The 25,446-nt window shown below is 53.9% G+C and overlaps 1 protein-coding gene and 1 long non-coding RNA gene across 2 annotated transcripts; one reads left to right on the top strand and one right to left on the bottom strand.

The window, feature by feature from the left end:
- Positions 1–13,471: 13,471 nt before the first annotated feature.
- Positions 13,472–17,813, bottom strand: GLYCTK (glycerate kinase). Its single transcript, XM_016210025.2, has 5 exons — positions 17,687–17,813; positions 16,240–16,655; positions 15,849–16,000; positions 15,057–15,232; positions 13,472–14,732 (listed from the first exon to the last, which is right to left on the bottom strand). Exons 2-5 carry the CDS (start codon positions 16,614–16,616, stop codon positions 13,866–13,868), a joined length of 1,572 nt encoding a protein of 523 aa, XP_016065511.1. The 5' UTR covers positions 16,617–16,655; positions 17,687–17,813; the 3' UTR covers positions 13,472–13,865.
- LOC148091450 (uncharacterized) lies at positions 15,174–19,190 on the top strand. The gene is made up of 3 exons (XR_015715718.1): positions 15,174–16,020; positions 16,633–16,904; positions 18,522–19,190. It is a non-coding gene; the product is annotated as an uncharacterized LOC148091450 (long non-coding RNA).
- Positions 19,191–25,446: the final 6,256 nt, after the last annotated feature.

Below are 25,446 nucleotides of genomic sequence, written 5' to 3'. Positions count from 1 at the left end.
CCACAACAGAACTGTGCGGCCAGGGCCATTAGTGTGCCTGCCTCCTCAGAAAGACCAAAGGCACCATGGGGCAGGGTCTTACCCGCTTTTCCCAGCATTGTGTCCCCAGCCTGGCCCTGCTGCCTGGCACAGAGGAGATGCTCAGTGAGCGACACCTGCATGGATGAATGAATGGGAGTGTGACCAAGGCTAGGAGGACTGTCCCACACAGGCAGGTCGTCAGGGTCAGCTGGGTGTGGAAGCTGAGACAGGAAGCGGGTTTGGGGAGATGTCTGGGGCAAGAGACTGACTGGCCCAGCAGGTCCTTGTAGAAGCCCCAGACTTGTGAGGTCTCCGACGCCGCCTCTAAGCCATAAATTCCCTTCAGCAAAGCCCCTTTACAGTCTTCCTGGGGATGTGAGGGAATCCGAAGTTCCAGCCATGGTGACCGACCCTGCTCTGCCAGAGGGAAAGATGCCTGTTGGTGGCTTTGGACAAACCCTCCCCCTGTCCCCTGCCACCCATGCAGAGAGGGGACACATTTGAGAGTGCAGTAGATTTTCCTGGGCCTGCCTGACCTGGAACCTCCAGCTACTGCTCTCCGTGGGTGGTCCCTGGCCCCTCCCAGCTTAGTGGCAGCCTCCTGAACTCCCTGGCGGGCTTCCAGGCCTCGGAGGAAGCCACCGCCTCTGCCACCACCATTACCATCGCAGCCACCACTGCTTCTGTGAAAATGCAATTACAGCAAACAGCCGCTGCCTCACTTGGGCCTTGCCATTCACACCTGGAACTAATTAACTTAATTAGGCCTTAACGAGCGACACTGGTCGGAAGGCCTATTTTTACTTAATTATCCCCTAATGTGCTTGCATGAAGGCGGGTCCTGGAGGATGGCTTTGGCAGCAGCAGCGGCACCGGCGGCCTCCTCTCTGCGGAAACGATGCTCTGGAGTGATGCTGTCTGCCAGGAGCGGGCCCCAAAAGCTGAGAGTCTGGGCGTGGGGTGAGGCAGGGGCCAAGGGCCATACCTGTGGGAACAGCATTCCCCCCACCCCACGCAGCCCTGGCATTCTGCCTGTCCTGCCTCAGCTGGGGCTGAAGCCACACGACTCTGCTGAGGGTGTGGCAGGCACGGCCTGGCTGGCTTCTGCATTCACAGACCTCCGACGGGAGGATCGGGCCAGAGTTATTCCTCCAGCTGCTTCTGATGGGGAGCCAGGCTCAGAGAAATAAGGGGCTTGCCTGAGGATGCACAGCTAACTTGTGATGGAGGCCCCAGATGGAGTCCAGCCCTTCCCACACTGGGCTGGGTTAGGGTGGGCAGAGGATTGCCTGGACAGCTGGCCTCCAGGATTTCCATGGCAACACCTTCCACCCCTAGTTGGGCCTTGGCTTAGAAAAGCCAAGTTCGTCTAATAGACTTCTCTAGCTTTGGGGCGGGGTGAGGTGGTTTTGGCTCACTGGGCAGATATGAGGGAGGCATTGAGAGCAGGGTCCTTTCCAGTTGGCCCCTGCCTTGGTCCTGCTGGGGTCTCTAGAGGATTCGGCTCCTTTGGATCTCTGGGTTCCTGGGGCTGGAGAGGGACTTTAGCTCTTGTGTTGTATGCTAAAGATGAATCCACTCTCTCTCCCTGGAGCAGTCCTCTCTCTCGAACTCCAGCCTTAAGTCTGACAACTGTTTCTTCTATTCCTCCAGCCCTATCTGCCCTCGATTTCCCTCTCACCTGTCAGCTCTTCCTAGCAATCCTCTCTTCTGAAAATGACCACACCATTTGCTGAAGTGCTCAAGCCAGGAATTGAGAGCTGCCCTTGACAACCCTCTCTGACAGCCCACAGCCAACCTCAGGAGTCCTGATGGCCCTGCTGCCTTCCAAACAACACCCCCAGATACCAACTTCCCACCAACTCCCAGCAAGAGCTCCCGTCCCGGCCACCATCATCTCCCACCTGGACAGCGCTGCCCTGGTCTTCCAGCCTCTGCAATCCAGTCTCCACACAGCTGCCCCAGTGATTTTTAAAAATCACTCCCAGTTCAAAGCCCTCCAATGATTTCCTGTCCTACACAGAATAAGGCCCCTGGGCCTCCGCCTGACCAATAGTGCCCACCTGCCTCTCTGGCCTCCTCACCTCCTTTCTCTTCCCCTTACTCTGGTCACGTAGGCTCCCCTTCAATGCCTCTAAGGCCTCAGGGATTTTGTACTTGCTGCTCCTTCTGCCTACAATGCTCTTTCCCTAACCTCTAGATCCCTCAGATCTTGGCTTAAATGTCGCTGCAGACTTTCCTGGTCCCATGACCTGGTCTCCTAGCATATCACTCTGTGAGGATCTTCTGCATGGCACCTGCGTGGCACTGTTCTTGTTATCCTGTCTCCCATGACTAGAGAAGAGACAACATTGGGCCAAGGATTTCATCTGTCTTGGTCCCTACTGAATTCTTAGTCTACGACACCATATGCCTGGCACTCATTAGGGACTTTTCATTGAATGGATGTTGAGGGAATGCCTCAAATTTCCTTCAAACAGCCAGAGTCCCTACTTGACAGCTGGTCCATGCTGATCAGCTCAGAGAGGGCAGGATGGAGGCTGTGGTCATACTGAGGCTTATATAATGGTTCCTGACACAGGGCTGCCATTCCTCTGTGTCCTCCAGTCCTCCAAAAGGGATTGAAGTCCCATCTGAAGGCCATCCTTTGGATGGCTGCTCTCTTATCCCTCCTAACCCCCACCTCAAAGTTATGGTTAAGATGTTTTGCATTTAAAAACCATACCTGGAAAGATGATCTGAACTCTGAAACCCTGATTTCCTCTTTCTCTGTAGGTGAAGTCCTCCTCCTTCAGGAAGCCCTCTAGACTTCCTTGAGCTCCCCAGGGCCCACTCAAACACCTCACACTTGAGCATGGCATCCCCACATCCTACTCTGGCCTCCCAGCCTCTGCTCACACTGGTCCTACCAGCTGAAGTGCTCCTTTCCCTATTGGCTGTGGACTGAAATCCCTGCCTCCCCGGGCCCTGTGGTACTGCTTCTGACCAGTGAGGGAGAGGATTGAGACCTCTGCTTGTTCGAACTTTATGCTTGGTTTGACCCTAGGCCTTGGCTCTTCCTGGCACTTATCTCTGCCTGTCCCTTGGAGGAGACTCCTTGGGCCTACGTCCGTCTGGACCCTGAGGCCATAAGCTCCTGGAGGTGGTGACCCTTATCTCTGCTTGCCTATCACTCCCTATTCTGCCCCAGGAGCCAGACCCAAGGTGGCTGGCCCATAGTTCAGTGATTAGCAAACAAGTCAGCTCACCCTGACCACGTGGCTCTAGATCTGGGGAGGAGCTCGGTTAAGAGCAGGGTCCAGCTAGCTGGGGGTATGGAGTATAAAATGGAACACCATTGAGTGGGAAGGTCAGATCTCAGGCCTCCTGGACAGGAGACAGGGGCTACCCAGTTCAGAAGGACAGGGGGCCTAGACTGGGACCCACAGAATTGCCACCCAGAACTATCTCCCTCTAATCCCCAGGTAGGGCACAGGTGGGACACAAAAGGATGGACAGCTATGATGATATAATTTGGAGGGAGGGAAGATAGATGTCAAGTTCTTTGGGTCCCATTTTGCACAGACTCTGGACACACCCAAGGTATCTGAGACTATGGATCATAGACTCTCTTTTCACGCAGGGAAACTGAGGCCTGGGGGAAGGGATCAGCCCTGGTGATCCAGCCAGGCAGGGAGTAGGGTTGCTGAGACTTGATTTCAGTTCTAACAGCATCTCTTTGAGGCCTTGGTGCCTCAGTTTCCCTATATGCACAATGGTGGCAGTGACTCCCATCCTCTCTCATTTCCCTGCACCCCTTCCTCAAAGTTGTGAGGTTCACTGATGGAAAGGCTGTGGATGGTCTCCGAGAGTCAGGGCCCTGCCTTCCAGCTTTGTTGAAGGCAGTAAGAGGAAGGGTGGAAAAGGCTGAGGGAGCAGGAATCTGGGGACCCCCCCAAGTGATTCCAAAGGCACCCCTGCCCCCTCCATGGGGGAAAGAGACCTCCCTAAAGCTGAGGGTGACTTGCTTGGGCTTTAGGCATCTCTAGCCATGTTGGGATGCCTTTTAGGGTTAGCACTGCCACGATGGGCTCTACCACTTTTCTTGCCCTGAGCCTCAGTTTCCTCACTAGTCCAATAAGGAAAAGTGTAGTCATCCCAGACCTTCCAGTGTGTGACCTAGTAGTGCCACCACGTAGGGCCAGTGGTTCCTGTGAACAGCAAAGCCCTGAAGAGAGAAGAGAAAGCCTGCGAATGGGGACAGAAGGACCTAAAACACTCAGGGCCCCACTCTCAGCCACACCAGCCAAGCCCCTGCCCTGGGATTGTGGGGGTTGGTAGTGCCCATATGTGATGGGAGAGGCTTGGTCAGGGACCCCATCAGCCCTGGAAACTGCCTTTCTGTTGCTGCTGACTCTCCTGTCCCAGGCTGCTGTCAGCTACCAGCAGTCACCCCACATACACGTACACACAGCAGCCGCTCCCGCCTCTCTCCTGAGCAGAGGCAGCTGCTGTGGCCTCCATGCTGGAACCAAACTTGAATGAGCATTTTCACAATGTCGCCTCCCACTGACGGCTCCTAGTTGCATGTTGAAGCCATGTGATGGAGCCCACGTTATACTAATTATGTCATTACCCTAATTAAGTAAATACTGTATGTGCTAATTGGCTGAAATTTCTTTGGGGGTTGGGCAGGGGGAGAGGAAACCAGTGTCTCCTGGGCTGTCCCATGGGTGGGCTGGGGGTAACAGATGCAGGAAGGGAGAATGAAGAAGGATGAGGGTCTTTTCCCTTAGTTCAGCAAGTCCTGTGATCACGAAGTGAGGACCCTCGGCTCCGCCCTGGACAGGGGAGGAAGCTGAACAGGTGGGTCAGAGACCCAGGTTGGAGGTCTGCCTTTATCCTGACAGGCTGGTGGCCTTGAACAAACCTTTTTCCTCTCTCAGGTGGTTCTCCTTGCTCACCCCCACCTCAGCCAGCCCAGAGCCTATGGATTCTCAGACGTACTGGGCACAGCGGCATCAGAGGGACTCATTAGGCAGGGCTAATCGAGTCTTTGTCAATCATCTATGGGACATCAGTTACATGCCCTGCCTGGGGCAGTGGGAGGGAGAAAGGCTGAGGGCCTGAGAAAGCCCTAGGCCCTGGGGGCAATGTCGGTGTGAACCAGAAAAGGAACAAACAGGGCTGGCATTCCCCAGAAGCCATGTGAGGTGGGATGATCTGAGGAAGTCTGGAGGGCTTCCTGAAGGAGGAGGACTTCACCTACAGAGAAAGAGGAAATCAGGGTTTCAGAGTTCAGATCATCTTTCCAGGTATGGTTTTTAAATGCAAAACATCTTAACCATAACTTTGAGGTGGGGGTTAGGAGGGATAAGAGAGCAGCCATCCAAAGGGTGGCCTTCAGATGGGACTTCAATCCCTTTTGGAGGACTGGAGGACACAGAGGAATGGCAGCCCTGTGTCAGGAACCATTATATAAGCCTCAGTATGACCACAGCCTCCATCCTGCCCTCTCTGAGCTGATCAGCATGGACCAGCTGTCAAGCAGGGGCCCCCTCCCTGCCCTGTCTCTCATGGAGTTGTGGGGAGGGTCCCAAAGGCAAGAGGTCAAGTCCTTGGCACTGTGGCTGGGGCCTCCAGCAGCTGGGTCTTCTCAAGCCTACTCAAAGCCAGGCAGTGCCCAATTTCCCGAGTGTGCCCAGAGGCCGAAGCGTGGGCATCCCTGCTCTCCCAGCTCCACCCCACCCATCTGTTGCCATCTCTGCAGACATATGCTGCAGCTCCACACCCAGCAAACACCACATGCTCACTTTAGTGGGCAATGGCTCCCTGCCTCCCAGGCTGGAGGAGAGAACAAAACGAGAGGGATGTGAGACCTAGCCCTAAACCGGCCCAACGTCCAAGGTGGCCTCGGCCAGGCCCCTTCAGTTCCCAGGCCTCAGGCTCCCAGTGGATGATGTCCACTCATTTGTTGCCTGTGCCAGGCCTTCATTCATTCCACACGACATGGTCTGGGCTCCCACAGGTTGGCTCTAGGAGACAGAAACAGATAAGAAGCTGTCTTTTCAGCTGTGATGTCTGCAACTTACTCTCAAATGGCTCAGGAAAAAAATTATGTATGACTACACACACATACACACAGTATATATATATGGAGAGAGAGGAAGTGAGGCAAAATATTACAATAGTTGAATATGACTCATGGGTATATGGGTGTCATACTATTCTTATTCTGACAACTTTTCTGTAAGTTTTAAATTATTTTTAAATAAAAAGTAGGAGAAAAGAAGGAGGAAAGGAAGGAAAGAAGGGGGGAAAGAAGGGAAGGAGGAAAGTCCTTTCTTTTCATGGGTTTCCGGGCTACAAGAGGAGGCAGCTGGGTGGACGTGGCCCTGCTTGGTGAGGCCCAGAGGGCTTCCCTGAGGAGGCGGTAGGGCATTGGGTCCGGCAGAGTCCAAGGGGAATATAGCGGCGGGATGGGGGCTGACTCTCTCCCGCTCTCCCTGTGGCAGCTCCAGGCTCCGCCCACGACTCCCCCCCTTCTGCTCTCCAGAGAATGTAGGTGCTCTGGAATTTCTTTGAGGAGTCTCCAGTGGGACGAGGGAACTTGCCTTGGTCAGAGGCTTAGAAAGGCCTCCTGTGCCTCCGAGCATGAGAGGAGCCTGGACCGGCCCAGGGCAGTGTGCCCTGGAGTAGAAAAGGATGGGTCAGCTATGGGCAAGGCCACCCTACCCTACCTCGCCTGCCCCCAGCAGCACTAACGCAGACTTGTGCCCAGCTGCCCAAGCTGACTGCCCTGGTGCCCTGCCCTGTCACAGCAGTGCCCTGCAGCAGAAGGGCAGCTGCTGGGAAGAGGCTCATTACTCCATCCTTCACTAGGTCTGCATCAGGCAGCCCAAGGATTGTGGGGTGTGGAGGGGGGCTCTGCTTTAGACCAGCTTGTGGAGGGGCTGCAGCTCTGGACCCACCTCTGCAGCCCCCTCCTCTCCTCCCTATGCCCTGCCCCCCTCTCCCTTCCTCCTCTGGCCTACTGCACCCACCAGCCTGCCCCGCCTCCCTTGGGGCCCCCAATGGTCTTCCCTAAAAGGGGGCCTCCCCACCCAGTTATCAGTCCGGCTTTGGACCCCATCAACCATCCCCTCCCCCAAGGAGACAGTGACACCAGCATCCTGATGTGTGGTCACTCTCGGTGTGTTCGCAGCTCTCACGGAATGAAGGGGATCCCCGCCCCTCTCGCAGCCGGGCCCCTCTCCCCTTGACCCTAGGCTGCGCCCTCGGACCCGGGGCTGCCCGGAGGGGAACTGCCTTCCGCTCAGGACGCTGCCTGGGACGCCCCAGACTGCGGCACCCGGAGGTCAGCAGGGGCTGATTCCTCCAGTCAGACACCTTTGTTCTTCTCCCGCCTTTGTCCTGGCCCCGTCCAGTCGGCCAGCCCAGCAGCCCAGCGCCTCGCTGCTCACCTCGCCCGGCCGGTCCCCTGCCCGGCCCGCTGCCCGCTCCGAGGCCAGGCCGGGTCGCGGGACGGTGGGGGCGGGATGCCCGCCGAGCCCAGCCCCGCCCCCCAGCCCGGCTGCTGCCCCCTGCAGCCCTGCCTCCACCCCCTCCTGCCCACGCCCCCTCACTTGCCCCGCGTCCGCCCCTCTAACCAGCTCTCGGCTCGGGGGCTCGTCCCCTCCCCCATTCCCTCACCCCCCCCCCCCCCACCCCGCGCTCGGCCCTCGGGTCCCGGGAGTCGGGCTCTCTCCCTCGCGCACGCTCTCGGCCCTCCGCCCCTCCCTCCTCTCTCGCATCCCCTCCCGTCTCTCCCCCTCCAGCCTCCACTCCTTCGCCGCTCACTCACCCTCTCCCTCTCCGCTGCCCCCCTCTCTCTCCCCCACCTCTTTGTTTCAGCTGAGAGCCGGCTCCTCGGGACAGTTCCCACACCGCAGCGCCCGTGGCGAGGACGCGGCGCCGCCGAGGTGAGCCGGGGGAGCCGGGACCGCCCGGCGGGCGGCGGGACCTCGGGGGCGCGCAGGTGGGGAGCGCGGGCGGCGCAGCCCGGACGCTTCTCCATCCAGGCCAGTGGGAGCCTCGGTCCGAGTGCCAGCTGCACATGCCCCAGTGGTCAGGAGGAGCGGAGGGCAGAGGGGCAGCCGGCCGCCTAGGGTGGGGGCGGCGGGGGGCAGGGGGTGGGCAAAACTGCTAGGGAGCTAGCAGGCTCTGTCCCTGCCCTAGTGCCTGGCTTCTGTGGGTGTTCCTGGCTGAGGGAGACCCTCAGGGGGACCTGGCGGGGCGGGCGGGGGCTGGGCTGCCTGGAACAGCCAGCTACTCCTTAAGGTCTGAATGTATGCCCTGTCCTGGAGTCCCGGGCTGCGAACCCTGCCTCCGGCTGGGCTGTGGTGCTGTCAGTGGGGCTGTGACCCCTGCAAGTGCCTGTCCATAGCTGGGGTTTTGGTTGTAGGACAGGGATGTGCTGGGCTGCTCCCACTGCCCAGGTCGAGGGTATAGACAGAAGAGAGATCTGCCCCTGCCACAGGCTGGCTGCTTTCACCCCAAGCTACTGACCACCAGACCCACAGAGCCACACTGGGGAGGGGCACTTCTCCCTCCCCTAGGAGCCTCTGGCCAGCTTCCCCAGACAGGGTCCCTAGGATAGCTTTATCCAGATTGCAAAACAGCAGGGTTTCAGGACAGAGCCCAGATGTTCTCGAGGTCAGCTTCCTGGGGTGAACTGAGCTGGACAGATTGGAATGGTTGTAGGCTGGGGGATAGGTGGAGACATAGCCCTGGCTCTTGAGTGAGGCTACAAGTGTGATTATTGGAGATGCCCCAGGGCTGTGAGAAGATCCCGAGACACTGAAGCTGGGACGGGTGGGTGGGAGTGGATGGAAGGGGCAGCAGCCACTGCCAGGAGCCCCGCCCCCTTCTCAGCTGAGCTGGGGATGGAGCAGCAGCGGGGCTAGATGAGGGCAGAGTGTGTTGCTCACCTTTCCTCAGAGAGGCCAACGGGATGGCTCCACTGGCTGCCCCGGGGGGGCGGGGGGGGGGGGCGGCACTTTCCAAAGGGGTGCATCTTGCGGGGGCAGCCCCTGACTTTCTGTCCAGGGCAGAGCTAGGTCCTACAGCTCCCTGGACCTCAAGGGAGCCAGCAGTGAACAAGATCATAGTGGGTAGTGATCCTATGAGCAGAGCTGCTAAGGATGTTTGTCCCTCTAGGACTGGGCAAATGGGGCACCTGTTTCTGGGGCCTAACTCTCTCTCACCCTCTTCCCTGGCCAGAGCCTCCTCATCTGAGCAGGCAGCTACCCCTCCCAGATAAAAGTAGAATCAGAGATGTGGGCATCTAATCTCAAGGACCGAGGTGGTCCATCTCTAGCTTACCCCATCCAGCCTCTAGACTAGAGGCCCAAGGGCAGCCTAAGCCAGGGAAAGTGGGAGAGCAAAGCCTCAGGACTCGCCCCAGTGGTTACCCAGGGAGGGGCTGACCCTCAGACACCCCTGTCTCAGGGAGAAAGGCCATCCTTCTTGGCCTGAGCACAGCACACTACAGCTCCTTGGCCCTATCTTTCATGTGGCAGTCTGCCTAAGTCATTGGCTTCCCCACCACTCAAGGTGTGTCAGCATCCCCCGCCCCTATACAACCCCTGTCTTCCCCTAGCACATCCCAAATCCTCTCACAGCTCATCCCAAAGATTCCTGGCCTGGGATTAAGCCAGGTCTCCACACCCAGGTCTGGGCCTCATCATGTCCCTCACATGATTCAGATCCAGAGAGATCAGGCTGCCCTGCCTATTTTCCTGAGATACAAGGGTGCTCTCTCCCAGGCTGGGTCAACTTACTCTAGTTCCAGCTACAACCCCCCTGTTGGCTCTGTGACCTCCCAGGGCACTGTGCACCCCAGCAGCCATTAAAGACTCAAATACCACCCCTCGCTAGTGCCAGTCCAGGACCCGAGGATAACAGTCACTCACTTGGTCTTAGTCAATAACACCAGGCCTTACTGGCTCTAAGCCTGGCCCTGCCTGGCCAAGGTAGTTTCCCTGAGCTGAGAGCTCCTTGAGCTTCTCAGAAGAGGTCAGTACCTCTCCCTTCTTTTTGTTTATTAATCCTCACCTGGGGATTTTTAGAGAGAGTGGAAGGGAGGGAGGGAGGGGGGGAGAGAGAGAAACATCGATATGAGAGAGACATGTGGACCTGTTGCCTCCCACACACGCCCCGATCAAGGCTGGGGATCGAACCTGCGACCCAGGTATGTGCCCTTGATCAGGAATTGAACCTGTGACCCTTCGGTGCACGTGATGACACTCTAACCACGGAGACACACTGGCCAGGGCACTCCTTTCTTTTCATCCCTCCCTGAGCCCCTCACTGGCACAGGTTTCTTACCCAGATCCATCTGCTGCTGACACCTCCCCAGAGAGGTGAGCAGGACAAGGATGTTGTCCCCACTAGTCAGTGGAGAAAACTAAGGCCAGGATAAGGACCTAAGACTCTTAATTGCCACCCTGATGAGTTCCTAGATGAGAACAGGGTACCTGTGTTCACCAAAGTGTCCACCAGTTGCCCAGCCTCTCTGCCCCCTAAATCCTCAAGACCCTAACGGCATTCCCAGGGACAGAGGGGCTAGGTTACTCCGGGGGGAGGGGGAGAATGGCGTTGAGCCAGGGCTTCCAAAGTGAGCATTTAAAAGGTTGCCTAGGCTGGCTGAGGGCTGCTGGATGAAGCTGCAGAGGGGAGGTGGGAAGGGGTTCCTGAGCCTGGCGACATACCTCTTTCCCACCTGTGATACCTCCTCTACCTCCTTGCATGCCCTATCCCCCACTCCTGCAGTAAGGAAGGCCTCTCAGTATCAAAGTCCCAAAACAGCCTCCTGGCATCACTCCTCGCCAAAAATCCTCATGAGGCTTGTCGCCACTGTCAATGTGAAGTCCAATCCCTTTGGCCAGACACACAAGGCCCTTTGCCAATTGGCCTGTGACAACCTTTATGGCCTCCTGGCCTATCTTGCTTCACCTTATCCCCAACATTCTAATTACACCAAACTGTGTCTCTACCCTGGCATGGAACAGAGCACAGCTCAGAGGCTGGCTCAGTGACTGGTTGTGGGTTCAACTGGACACACATGCCCACACATCCCCATGCACACATATACAGATGTGTGTACAGATGCAGACAAGCACCTTTGTATAAAAGCCCACTATCCAACTGCATGTGGTTTCCTTCCAAATCATATGCACACACGGAGTTGTGCAATCTGAGCCAAAAGGGTCTGACAAATCTGATTTATGGATCCCTAAAGATGCCAAGTGTGGTCTTATCATCATCCCTAAGCCCTTGAGGGGCAGCAGGGAGGCAGGAGTGGGTCCCTGGCTTTGACTCAGCCGTAGCTGGACCCCTGGCTTTGACTCAGCCCTAGCTGGACCCTCTGAGCTCCAGAGGGTGCGCAAAGGATGGTCAAGTAGGTCCCAACCAGGTTCTAATTCTGGTTCTGTGACAAACTTGCTGTGTAGTTCCAGACAAGCCACCTCCTCTCTCTGTTTTTCCAGCTATAAAACAAAGGAATTTGGATTAGCTGACACCTAAGGGCTATCCAGGCTCACTGTCCAGCTGCTCTCAGTTTACGGCAATTTCAGAGAATGGAAGGGCCTGTGAGAGCAGCAGCAAAGGGTGACAGTCACTCTACAAAAGCTCCAGCAGGGCCACGAAGAGTCCGGGGATGGAGATAAGGTGGGTGTGAGGGCAGCAGGAATCTGAGCCAGGAGAGACAGAGCCAAGACCCATGAGATGGGAGCAATCATTATGACCCATACTTGACATTTATGGAGCAAATAATGAGTCTTATTGAACACTCACCATGCAGGGTTTATCTCGTATTTTCATTTAGATTGAGGCCAAATATATTCTCTCATCTCGGGGCTACCAAATGAGCAAATCTAATGGGTTAGGCTCAGTCCAGCCCCCAGCCTCCCAGTCCCCACAAACAGACAAAGGGCAGGGACCAAGGTGGCACAGGGGGAGCTTCTGGCAAGGCCCCACACCCGCCCAACCCCTCAGTAGGTGTGTCAACAGCCATGCACACAAGCCACAGCATAGCTCTTGTGCTGAGTATCTGTGCACACAAACATGCATCCCCCCTCTCGGTATGCCAACACCAACATGCACACACATACACATATTGGGGAAATGGCACAGGTCCTCTGCCCAGCCCTCCTTTCATGCTCTTGCCTGGAACTTGACACCTGGTACTAATACTCATGGTCCCGCGAGCAAGGATTGAAGCAGGGACAGGGCATATCTGGAGGCTGCTAGAGGAGCACCAGCACATAGGCACTGCCATGTGGAGACAATATCCCCTAAAACTATGACCTCCCCAGTCAGTAGAAACTCCATGCAGGACAGAAGAAACTGGTGCCTCTGCATCAGAGTGGTGCAAACTCCCCTCTTCCCCAAACCTCCTTGGCCTCAGAGCCCAGCTCACCTGCTCACCTCCCTCAATCCCCAGCCTGCCTGATGTGCTGTCCCCAGGTCATGTGCTGTCTGCAAGCTGGGCTGTCCAGAGTTCAAGTGGGGAAGGAAGGCTGCTCCCGGGTGCCAGCTCTGGTCCAGAGCCCCTCACACCTTCAGAAAGGAGGGGATGGCTGGGGTGGCAGAGGGTCCAGCAGAAGCAGCCCCAGGCCTCGCTGTTCTCTATGGCTTTTTATTCCTATGTGATTCTACTGCTCACTCATATAGGGATTGGAGCCGTGGCGCACGGCGGGGGCAGCCAGCGGAGGACTTGGATACTGAGCAAGGGGGCCCAAGGAGAGCCGGGACAGTGGCCCATCCTTTTCTCAGCACAGGCAGCTGACCTGGCCAAGGGAGCCCTCCTCTGTTGCTTTCCTCCCCACTGGCCCTTTCCCCACCAGCTGTAATAGGAGGAGGGGCAGGAGGCTGCTGGACCCCATCACTGCACTGACCCACCATCCCAGTAGTGGAGATCCCCATAGCAAGGCTGGTACCAGGAATGAGACTGTCCCTAGAGGAATGGCTGAAGGAACTGGGGGTACTCAGCCTGGGGAAAGGGCTGCCACAAGGAAACAAAGTCCAATGTCCTATGTGGCTGGGGTAGCCCCTTGATAGAGGGCAGCTCAGCCAAAGAAGGTAGGGTCTGTGACTAAGGGCTGTCCAAAGCAGGAGGGATGACCCTGGTGGGAGGTAGCAAGCAGGCACCCAGTGAGGCATATGGCAGAGACTAGAGACCGGGGTAGGTATGCCACTCAGGAGAGTCACTGTTGGATGGGTGGCCAGTCCCTCCCAGACCCCATGGACTGCAGTTCTTAGGCCTGTCCTCCCTGGGGTCTCTGCTCATTCTCATTGAGCATGTCAGGAGCCAGGCTTAACCCTCCCAGGCTCCTGTTGAAATGAAACAAGTGCCAAGTGTGTTGCGCAGAGCATGTGGGGAACTCCTATCGGGCCTGGGTTTTGTGGCTGTAGCCCCCCCGCAGCTCCCTTGAGCAGAAAGAAGATGCATCGAGATCCCACAGAGTGATCTTTTTTATTTTCAGTCCTTGTTTCTCCTGCAGAGAAAACAGGCTTGGGTGCTCAGCAGTGGGCTATCTAGGGAATTCCAGGAACAGTGAACTGGCCAAGACTTGTCCTGGTCTCGGGTACCTGCTGCCATGGCTGAAAGTAAGGGTGGGAGAGAGCCGCCATCCTTCCACTCTGGTTGGAGAAATGGACGTGAAGCAGGAGCCCTGGGTGGGAGATGTAAGGGCCAACCATGCAGACAGAGCCAAGGAGAGAAGGGGCCCTAAGGCTGGTGAGGCCCTGGGGACCAACCCTGGTCTGCCCCAGGACTCTGCCCTTTAGGCTTTCTCTAGACTCCCAAAACATGACCTATGTCATCACCGCGGCTGCAGGAATAGGAAGTGGACGTCCATGACATTGGTGCCTGTCATCCCTGTGTACAGCAGTTGGGCCCCACCCTGGAAGCGGTGGAAGAAGGTATGTGAGTTATTGTGGGCCAGGAAGGTGGCCACATCCAGGCCCTCAGCGGTGGCCTGGCTGGTAAGCTCAGGCATAACCCAGGCCCCGGCTGCCTCTGTGGGCCCATCCTTCCCATCAGTGCCACCACTCAAAAACAGCACATCAATGGGCCCCAGTGGCCGTTGTCCCAGCTCTACCCCAACACGCAGGGCCAGTTCCTGGTTCCGGCCCCCCTTGCCCGAGCCCTGCAACTGCACTGTGGGCTCGCCACCAGCCAGCAGGCACACGGGGCCCCTAGCCCCCGACACGACCTCCAGAGCCTCCTTCAGCTGCAGGTCTGGGAGCTGGAGTGCAGCCGCCTGCTCGCGGAGTTGTTCATCGTCTTCCACAGAGGTTCCAGCGCCGGGCAGAGCGAGGTGGGCTCCGGCCACTCGGGCCAGCAGCCCGTAGAACTTGGCCACACTTTTCACGTCGCCCTGCATGGCTGCGCTCAGCACCACAGCCCGGTATCCCAGCGCCTCAGCCTGCTGCTGGGCCTCAGCCAGTGCGAGCGCATTGGAGCCAATGATCACGTTGAGGACGTGACCACAGGTGTGTGGCCCACGAGGGTCAGAGTCGGCCCGGGCCAGTACGGTTTTCACAGAGCGTGGCAGGGCAGCGCGGAGGCCATAGTGATTAAGGATGTGCAGGCAATCTTGCACGTTGTGGACACTGGCCACAGTGGGGCCGCTGGCAATCACCTCCACAGGGTCTCCCACCACGTCTGACAGAATCAGGCTTACCACCTGGGAAGGGGGCAAAGACGCAAGGCTCAGTCCTGCCTGGTCCTCACCCCAGAGCTGAGGACAAATGGCCCCTTCCCATGTATCCACACACTTTACACCACCAGTGCATTTCCCCGCCCCTTTCTAACTCCTCTCAAGTGGGTTAGCAGAATACCTGGCCATGTGGACTCCCCCGCACCCTCTTTGAGGTCCCTCTCTGATGGCTCTGTGAACTCCATACTAGGTCCCTGCCAATCTATACCGTTTTAGGCTTTCACCTGCTGGGCACATGTGGGCCTGGCTCTACCAACCCAGGGCTGCCTGGCTAAGAAGTGATTCACACACCTGGGCAGGGTAGGCAGCCTGAGCCAGTCCCCCGCCCTTGAGCTGGGACAGGGCCTTCCGGATGGTGTTCAGCTCCTGGATGGTGGCTCCCCGGGCCGCCAGCAGCTTGGTGAGTGTCTGCTTCTCCTCCAGGGTGACGGGTGGGATGGGGGCGGGCAGCAGCGCCGAGCCCCCACCTGCAGAGACAGCGAGGACTTCAGGCAGAGGGGCAGCAAAGAAACTTCCTCACCCAGGGATGCGGGAGGGCAGTGAATGCATTAGGAAAAGGGTGGGGGCCGGAAAGGTGGGCTTAGGGTGCCTCTATATGGGCATGCAGTGAATGTGTGCAGTCACCACACCCGGGGGACTGAGCACCTGAGTGTGTACTCTGCCTTGGGGTAGTCCAGGTCCCAGCAAGTACTGGAAGAACTATTCCTTAAGATCTTGGAGTAGGGGGCAGATGGGACACAGGATGGGGCAGCAGAGGAACAAGGAGAGGGCTCCATGAGGGCTGGAGACCTGGGTTCTAGCCTCAGGTGATATTGGTACAGACAGCAGCAAGAGCATTGACATTTTCCTTGCAAGACTCTGAGTTAGGTGCTCCCTGTGTGCCCTCTCATGGTCCGCAAACTGGTCAATCAAGGGGAGGACTCCATAGCTCAGGGGAGGCCAAACTGGCCCAGGGCCATCTCAGGCACAGCCATACTTCCTCACTGCCTTACCTGCTCTGTGACCCTGGGGGCTCAGACCAATGGTTTCTCGCAGACCTGACATTTACCCATCCAACTGTCCTGAGCCAATCTGGCACCGCACCTGAGATGAGCACAAGCAGCAGGTCGTCAGCTGTCAGTCCTTCGGCCAGCTGCCGTATGGCTAATGCAGCCCGCAGTGCATCACGGTCTGGCAGGTTGTCCTCTGCACCCTCGAATACCTGGACACGGCTGTGTGGCTTCAGTAGCATCTCCCTGAGGAGAGAGAGAATAGAGTAAGAGATGGAGTGGGCTCCTCTTCTCCCATCTAATTTCCCAGCTGTACAAGTGAGAGGGGCAAGAACAAGAAGGCCTGCTGACACCCATCCTGGAACCAGGCCAGACCCAGTAGAAAAGGGAAGCTAGTGAGGAAGGGAGGCCCCGATCCAGCCTGAGTATGGGCCCAGGTTCCCTTCCAGATGGACAGTGGGGAGCAGCCCCCCAAAGCTCCTTACTGCTTGCCACTGCACTCTATGGCAGCACGGATCCCCTTGGGAACGCTGATCACTCCCTGCACCAGATGCTGGCCCAGTAGCTCCTCAGCTGCAGCTGCCATGCCCAGCACAGCTTTGCCGAAGCCCACCAGGTAGAGATTCTGCCGCAGTTGAAAGCTCCGATCCCGCACCTTCAGCTGCCCGCTGCCAGGGTCCAAGGACAGTGCTCGGTGCATCATGGGGCCCGGCAGCACTGAACTAACAGTGTACTCGAACAGCTTCCTAGCATGCTCTGCCAAGGCCATGCCACTGGCCAGTCGTGCCCCTGGGCCCCTCCAGAGGAGTGGGCGTAATGGGGGTCGGGCCAAGCGAGGCAAAACCTGCAGGGCTACAGCCATGCCCCACTGCTTTCAGGTCCACCTGGCACCCATAGCCACCTGGGGGGAAGAAAGCACTAGTGAGGCAGTTGCAAAGCTGGAGAAGGGAGCCCCTGATGTCTCAGGGACAGCGGACCCCACAGCTGCTACTGCAAGAATGGACCATCTGCCAGTCCCAGGAGACTTTCCGAGGCCCACAGCTGCCAGATCTCACTCCAGTCCTCAGAGCCCAGGCCTGCCACCCAGCCATGTCCTTCTCTTCTGCGGGCCACACGCCGGACGTCTGGATGCTCTGCCTGGAGTCCAAAGGTCCTGTTAGCTGAGCCCTCCTCCCAGGTCACCCACTTTGGCTGAGTTAATTATTCACAGAGTGAGCAATTCCTATCAGTGGGTTCCTGGCCCCGCCCCTTCTCCACCCCTTCAGTCTGAGCTCTCACCCAGGGGCAACGCCCCTTTCTGGCACTGTTTCCTTGCCTCTTCACCACTTCTGTTGCCAGGAGGCTGCTGGCCATCCCACCAACTGACCCAAGCCCGCTGACCTCCAGCTTGCTCTATTTCATTAGCTTATGGGCCTGTGTAGGGAGGCTGTAGGCTTGCCAGAGCACTGACAGACCCAGAACACATCCTAAAGACATACAGCCTGAGGGATCCCAGCACTCAGGACCAGTCCAACAATAGGTTCAATTTCAAATTAGAAGTGGCAGCAAAGTCTAGCTCATGGTAGAACCTCAGAGAAATCCCTAGACAACACATGAGGTGATGTACCAGGGGACCCAATCTGCAGGACAGAAAAAGACGCCCTTCCACCTACATGGCTGGCCAGACCCACCCCTGCCAATAGCATGCCATTGGCTCCCACATAACAAAAACAAGTCTTGGGCCACACCACACACAGGGGTGAGAGCCAAGTGGCTACAGCAGGGAAAGGCCAGGCTTCCACAGCTGAGCCCAAATAATCATTTTCCCCACGGGGCAGGGTAAAGGTTAAAGAAGCCTTGAGGTGAAGGTCAGGAGGCTGTAGAGAAATTTAGGGACAAAAAAACCCCAAAGAGCTTATCTTTAAAAAGGCAGATACTTTAATAAATGCCCACCATAAATGCTGCCAGTTGACTGTAGCAACAAGTGTGGACAGAGCAGGAGAAGTAGGCTGGGAATCAGATTCCAGCTCTGCCACAGGTTTTCTGGGTGGTTAGAAGAGCTCCATTTCTCTCACTGGGCCTCATCTGCAAAATGAGAAGTGGGATGAAATTAAGACTAATACTTTCCTCTTGAAACTCCTGGGCTCTCTGAAGCTGTCTACTGTTAACACAGAAAACCTGAAATCCCAAACACCAATTTATCCCACACTCACAAAACCTGGCAACTTCTAGCCCTCGACCACTGAGCCTGCTGGTTTTCAGCTTTCCCATAAGAGACCAACTCTGTTTGACCCCAGTTGTGAAAGGGAACACAGCATCATGATGAGGACTCCAAAAATGGGCCCAGCTTTTGCCAGGGGGCTCCTGGAGCTGGTCCCCATTAGGCTTGGAGTTAAAAGCATCTTAGCATCTAGCAACAGCTGATTTTTTTAGCCTGGGTGAACTTTGTACTTATTTCCCAGGTGGACACAGGCCTAGTGGATCCCCAGCCTTGCTACTGGATAGCAGAGCCCAGGGCAAGAGGGTGCTCAAGGTTAAGGTTGCCAGAGAAAATAGAGAACGCCCAGTTAAATCTGAATTTCACATAATTGAGGAATTTTTTTCTTAACAAACATTTAACAATGTTATATTAGTTTCAGGTGTACAACTTAGTGATCAAGAATTGTTTTAATACAGGGGTGTCCCATAGAATATTTGGAACATACCTATGCTGAGATGTTATTTGTTGTTTACCTGATATTCAAATTTAACCAGACGTTCTGCATTTATTTTATTTTTATTTTTTTAGATGTCCTGTATTTTTATTTGCTAAACCCATGAACTCTAATCGGGACACCTTCTCAAACGCCCAGGCAAGGCACTACAGCGCGAAACCTGGATATTCCGAGATCCGCCGTGACTCCTCCCAGCCGCCAGGTGGAGCTGAAGCCACTTCTGGCCTTCGCCTGCTCGCAAGGCCCAGGAAGTGACGTCACCCACATCCTGGCCTGCAGGAATTTGCGACGGAAATGGCGGGTGCGTAATGTTCGGTAGTAACCCTAAAAATAGGAGCCCACTGTCGCCTGGACCGGCTGTGGCCCTGCTCAAGGACTGCTTCTGTAAGTTCTCGCAGCGCAGACTTACCCATAGCTCGAGGCTGCAGCTTCTCGCGCGGGATACCGGAAGTACCCGCGGGTGGGCGGGGCGAGGCCCGGAAGTGCGGTTGCGTGGGGCGGGGCTGGGGTACCCGGGTGTGAATTGGCGTTCGGAGGAGCGCGGGAGAAACTGGAGTGAGAAATGCGGCTTTAGCTCCGCCCGGCTTCCGCCCAGACCGCGGAGATACCTGGACCCAGTGAGTGACTTCGCGCCTCACTCTCTTCATCTCTGCCTTGGGGGTAGTAATTTCCGCCTCACTGATTGCCATGATCCGTCCGCGCCTCAATCCTGTGCGATGTATTAAGTCAGAAAATACATCCCGGGCCCCGGGCGCCGTGCTGCGCAGACGGGCGGGGAATCACTTATTTCCTGACTGCCCACCCCTTCAGGAGCCAGGTGATGTCACCCTAGACCCTCCCCGCCGCTGTAGTCCCGCGTAACTCATTGGTGTCCCCTCCCTCTTCCCCTTGGGTCACCAAATAACGGCTCTGACTCAGCAAGAGTTCAGGTCTGTGAGCCTCGGCCCTGGGCCTGCCTCCCTGCTCCCACCCTGTGCTCACGGCCACACGAGAGCACACTGTTTTTACTTAATGTTTTTTGGGGCGATGGGAGAGGGAGTTGCATGACAAATCACTTAGAACAGACTTCCTAAAAGTCTTAAAACGTATCTCTCACACCCGTGCGCTGTAGCAGCTGCCACATCTCTCCATAGGTCTCCAGACTATGCTCTGCTTTTGTCATGAACCCCTCCTCCCCCCTTCGTAGCTATCTCCCAGGATTTTTCTTTTCCTTTATACTAGAGGACCTTTTATTCCCTACCAACTGCTCCTCAATGCTTCTCCACCCCGTCATCCAAACAAAGGCGCCATCAGAAGGTGTTGCCTTCTTTATTATTTTATTTTATTTTTCAATTACATTTTACATTCAGTATTATTTGTATTAGTTTCAGGTGTACAGCATAGTGGTTAGACAATCACATACTTTACAAAGTCCCCCCCCCCATATTTTCAGTACCTACCTGGCATCATACATAGTTAATATAATATTATTGACTATATTCCCTGTGCTGTACTTTACATCCCCAGATCTGCCTTCTGTAGATTTGGGGAGATTGTAAATACTTAAAATTTGAGTTTGTCCTTGCTTACAGTAAGCTGCCTTCATCCATCCGTGCATTTATTCACTCCGCCGTCATTCAACAGACATTTGCGAGTGTCTTCTATGTGGGCCAAATGCTGCAGCTGCTGGGATGAGTAAGAAGTGGTTCTTTCAGATGGGAAACTTACTCTGCTTTTGCAATTACATTCCCACATTGCTGAGAGAAGTGTAAATTTGAGCACCTCTCTAATTAGTGCCCGAGACTCAAACAGACACCATTTACTGTGCCAGTACTGTTCTGTCAGACAGTAGGCAGGGGACTAATTGTACCCATTTTTTAACCTCCGACTGCACCCCACAACTACTCACAAGGTGCATTTAACAACAGCAAAAGGTTTAGATGCCCACCCGACTGTGAGCTTTTGGAATGTGATAACTTGCTCTAATTCATATTTGTGTTTGTACTGCCTTGTGTAGGACCAGGCACAAATACAGGGTGTCCCAAAAAAATGTATACACACACTTTGAATAATTATAAAGGCAGTGTGTATTAAAATACATTTCATTTTCAAAATTGTGACTGGAATTTCTTCTTTTTTTAGGGTTTTTTGTTTGTTTGTTTTTAATGTTCTTTCATTGGTTTTCAGAGAGAGAAACATCAGTGGGAGACAGAAACATCAACTAGTTGCCTCCCCTGTGCACCCTGAGCAAGGATCAAATGCGAAATGCTTCAACCAACTGAGCCACCTGTCCGGGGCTCTTCTTCTATTTTAAAAATGAATTAAGACAACAGTGAAGTGCTCAGCTACAAACTGCTGCAGACCCTAGATGGGAAGGATTTCACAAAAGGAAAAGAGATGGTGGCGAGTGGAAGTAGAAGGCTTCGTGAAGTAGTGGGATTTAGGTCTAAGAAAACAATTCACCTCATCAGAATAACACATACCTGGAATATGTCTACAGTCTCTTTAAGAGCACTTTGGCAATAAATATCATTGTCAAAAACATGACGTGCAATTTCAGTCCAAAGAAATAATTGGATCTGTGGATGAAAATGTTGTAGGAGAGGGAAAAACTTTTTCCTTTACAGTCTTGGGTTCAGTGGCTGAGGCCCTACAAATTAAACTGACAGAAGACCGATTAACGGGAGAAAAAGGCTTATATGCATATGGGGGGCTGCTCACAGAAGTGGAGTGAGAACTCCAAAGAAGCCATTAGGCCTGAGAGCTTATATACCATTCTTAACAAACAGTGATAAATTGTGGAGATGGGACAAGGCAGAGGGGGTGTGAGCTTTGAGGGGCAGTACATTGTGGGGAAATATGGGGGAAACTAAGGAAGATAAGGGTTTTTAGTAAGATTTTAGTAAGATTTGTTTGCACAGATTCATCTTGGCAGTGGCTCCCTATCTCCTGGTACAGGGATGGGAAAATTTCTCATGGGAAATTTATGTCCTGCTCTTAGGTAAAAAGGAGGAGGGCAGGGAGCCCTTTGTATGTCTGCTGTTTCTCAGCTGCCTTCAGCTTAAAATAATCCTTATGCCAAAGTGGCATATTTTGGGTGACCTACTCTGATCCCCATCCATAGATAGGAAGAGATATTCATCCCAGAGATTTTCTGAGTGTAAAGCAATCTAAATATACATTGATAAGAGAATTTATACAAATAAGTCTATAGTACTTATAAACATTAATGATATTCATTCTAATATTATTAAGGCTGCATACATGTTATTTTTTGAGATGCTATTTTATGACTAGAGGAAACTGTTGAAAGGCTATTTAAATAGATTATAAGTTTTTCCCATTCGAGCAGCTGAATTACACATATGCTACTGGGGGAGGGTTTGCTGAATTTATTCAAGTTAAGCTTTAATCTATTCTCTTTTAGAGCAAAGGAGGAGGTTGTTCCTGGGTGATGTTGGATAGTCAGTGACCAGGGGAAGGTGGCAAATAGTGGTACCCATCTCCACTAACAGTGCTGAATCTCAGAAATTCATTATGGATAAAGTACTTGGTCCTCGTAAATCTGAAACTCACCCACACTTCCCAGCTCAAGGTGGTAGTCGGGTAGTGAATGGTGCTCAGTCTTGGGCTTTCGGACCTGAAACTTCGCTGTAAGTAAATCCTGTTTGTTGAAGAAGCTGAACACACAGGATGTGCAGCCATTTGAGGTTTCAGATGCCTGAGGAGGTTTGAAGTGTTACTTCATGTTGTTACCGCAGCAGAGCCAGCAGTCGTACCCCTAAAGCACCTGCCCTTCTATGGACATTCATCCTGTTGTCCTCCAACTTCCAACCAATAGAGGGGTTTACCAGAAAGTGCAGGTCTCTCCCCTTCCAGCACTTCCTGGCCCCCTTGTGGTTGAGTGCAGTCAGTCAACTAGTTCTGGCTAATGAGTTGTGCGTGGAAGTGATGTGAGTCATTTCTGGGCATTTAATTGCCCTGGAGACTTTCCTGAGCATTTTTTCCCCTTGGATCTGGCAACTGGCAACATTCAAGATACTGCTTCTCACCCGGCTGGGCGTGGCTTGGGTTGAGCGTCGACCTAGGATCCAGGCGATCCGGGTTCAAGTCCCGGTCAGAGCATGTGCCCGGGTTGCGGGCTCGATCCCCAGTCCGGGGAGTGCGGGAGGCAGCCGATCAGTGACTCTCATCATTGATGTTTCTATCTATCTCTCTCCCTCTCCTTTCCTCTCTGAAATCAATAAAGATATATTTTAAAAAAAAGATATGGCTTCTCTGCCAACCTGAGACCCTGAGTGACTGATAGGAAGAGTCACCCTGCCAGCCCACAATGGATGTGTATTGAAAGTAGAAAATAAACCTTTGATGTTTAAATCACAAAGATATGAGGGTTTGTGTTATTGCACCATAACATAGCCTACCCTGATTGATAAGCTCACTTGGTCTTGTTGAAACTTAGTTTCAGAAATGAAGACCTGCGGCACTGGATAGTTTGCTCAGTGGTTAGAGCATCCCCCCCTCCCAGACTGAAGGGTCCTGGGTTCGATTTTGGTGTGTATGGGAGGCAACCAATAATGTGTGTCTCTTTGATGTTTCTCTCTCGCTCTCCCATTCTGTGAAAAGCAATGGGAAAAATATACTCGGGTGAGGGTTAAAAAATTGTAAAGAAATGAAGACCTGCTCCCTGACCTGGGAGCTCAGCTGGTTAGAACATCGTCCTGATTCAGTCCTGGGTCAGGGCTCGTACAAGAATCAACCAATAAGTGCATAGATGAGTGGAACAACAAATCAAAGTTTCTCTTTTTCTCTCCCCCTCTCCTCCCTCTCTAAAAAATCAATTAAAAAAAGAAAGAAAGAAATGAAGACCTGCATATTAGAAGCTAGATCTTGTCAGATCATGCAGAAAATGTTGGTTCTCATTGGCATTCATCTTGCCAGATGTACCAATGTGCTTCAGGTCACCCACTGTCCAGGCTTGCACACTTTTTCATGAGTTATATAACAACAATGAAGAGATGAAGAACATTTTGCTGTGTACACACAAACTCAGGAGAGTCCTGTGCACTAATTAGCACCACAAAGCAGAAAGCAGCTTCCACAAGGAGAAATTCTTTGTATCAATCTTAGGCTCCCGTGGCTGGGCAGATTTTTATTCCATTGGTTTATGTGACTTCTGCCCCCACCCCTTTTATTGCACTTTACCTGTGACTGGAGAGAGAAAAAAAAATTGCAAGAATTCAGGACCAGCAGGAAATGTAGGACTGATTTAGAACCAGAAATAAAAATAGCCAATAGGAATGTGTTCAGTCTTTCCTCCAATGAGGTGTTCTCAGTTTGATTACTTCAGCCCTCAAAAGTATTGTGTTAGTCGGTCGTAGCTCCAAACTGGACACAGCTGCCTTCTCCCATGCTCCCGGTCTTCATGGCCTTTTCTCCACTTGTCCTTTACATCCTGGGCCTTGAGGTGCAGCCCCTCTTTCTAAGCATTCAGCCCCTAATGCCTCACAAGAGTCTGCACCCAGGCATGGAAGAGCTCTGCAGTGAGCTTTCAGGATCCCCCTCTGCCTGCCCCCTGGGGCTCTGAACTGCTGGACACTGTGCCAGCGCAGGCCCAAGGTGGGGGTGCTCTGGGAGACCCAAAGCTCTGGTGCTAGAATGGTATTGTGAAGGGTAGTTCAGGGGGAAGGAGAGGGTCAGGTGGTGCTGGAGGCAGGAGAGAATAGAGCTGTTAAGTAAGGACTCTAAAACCCCTTAAAGCTATTTTTCCTGAAAGGAGGGGTAGGGGAGAAAACAAACAGCTCCTGGGCACTGGTGAGTGACTGTGAGGAGAGGCTGCTAAAGCTGTATGGGCTGGGTTGTCAGAAATGGTAGTTAAGCCTTTTGAAACAGTTGTATACTTTTAGAGGCTCTCGGACTCTAGGCAGTTTTTCCTGGCTGTGAGCAGTCTAGGCTTATCAGGGAAGATCCTATCCCTTCCTTCCACAACAAGAAGGCATTGTTTAGCTACAATGGACTCTGTTAAATGTGAAACAATTACCTACCCTTTGCCCTGGAAGCAGGGCTGGAGAGTGCAAATCCAGACTCTAGGGCTTACTGGCTGTGTGACCTTGGGAAAATTACTTAACCTCACAAAACCCCAGAGTCTTCATCAAAATGGGTTAAGAGCAGTAAATGTGTCTAAAAGTGCATATAGAAAGGCTCAAAGTTGTGGCTGTACTATTTCCGAGCTGGGCCAGATTAATGGGTATGTGACCTATGCAGTCACACAGGGAACCAAGGTCAGAGGGGTCCTGCACTTGGTTTAATAGTCTGCTGTTCCTGTCCTGCAATTCTTAACAGTTTTTTGAGGGGGAGCCCATATTTTTATTTTGCACTGGGTCCTGCAAATTATGTAGTCAGTCCTACTACCCGGAGAAGATGCCCTCCTTTCATCTGGGCCCCATAGCCCTGGAGTTTCAGGCCCTGTCTGAGGAAGTCGTCAGGGGCCGCATGTTAGGAATGCCAGTGTTACACATTGGGTGAGGCGGATGTGGCATTGTGTCTCCGGAGCAGTACTGAGGCTATAAGGAGAAAGTCTGAGCTCCCCTGCTAGAAGGGCATGTCCTGGCCACTTGGCACAGGAGAGCTTTTAAGCAAGAGGCCTAGAAACCCTAGACTCGGCTCACTCGGTAGCTGAAGGCCACAGTTTCAGTCTCCTACAGGCTGATCCCTTGGGAAAACTAAGCATAGCATGTAATTCAGGAGTGGCGCAAGCTGCATGAATTATATGAAGTCAGCCCCAGGCTCCTTGCAAAAAAAAAAAAAAAAAAAAAAATCAAGTGTTCTTATCTTTTTTAAAAAATATGTTTTTATTGATTTTAGAGAGAGGAAGGGAGAAACACTGATGAGAGAACCATCCATTAGCTGCCTGCTGCATGCCCCCTACTGGGGATTGAGCCCACAACCCTGTGCTCGGGTTGGGGATTGAACCAGGGAAGCTCAACCAACTGAGCCTCACCGGCCAGAGCAAATGTTCTA

This window comes from Miniopterus natalensis, chromosome 15 (genome assembly GCF_054644295.1).
Source record: "Miniopterus natalensis isolate mMinNat1 chromosome 15, mMinNat1.hap1, whole genome shotgun sequence".
NCBI lineage: Eukaryota > Metazoa > Chordata > Mammalia > Chiroptera > Miniopteridae > Miniopterus > Miniopterus natalensis.
Note: the sequence above shows the minus strand (reverse complement) of the source record. Positions and strands in the feature narration are given on the sequence as shown.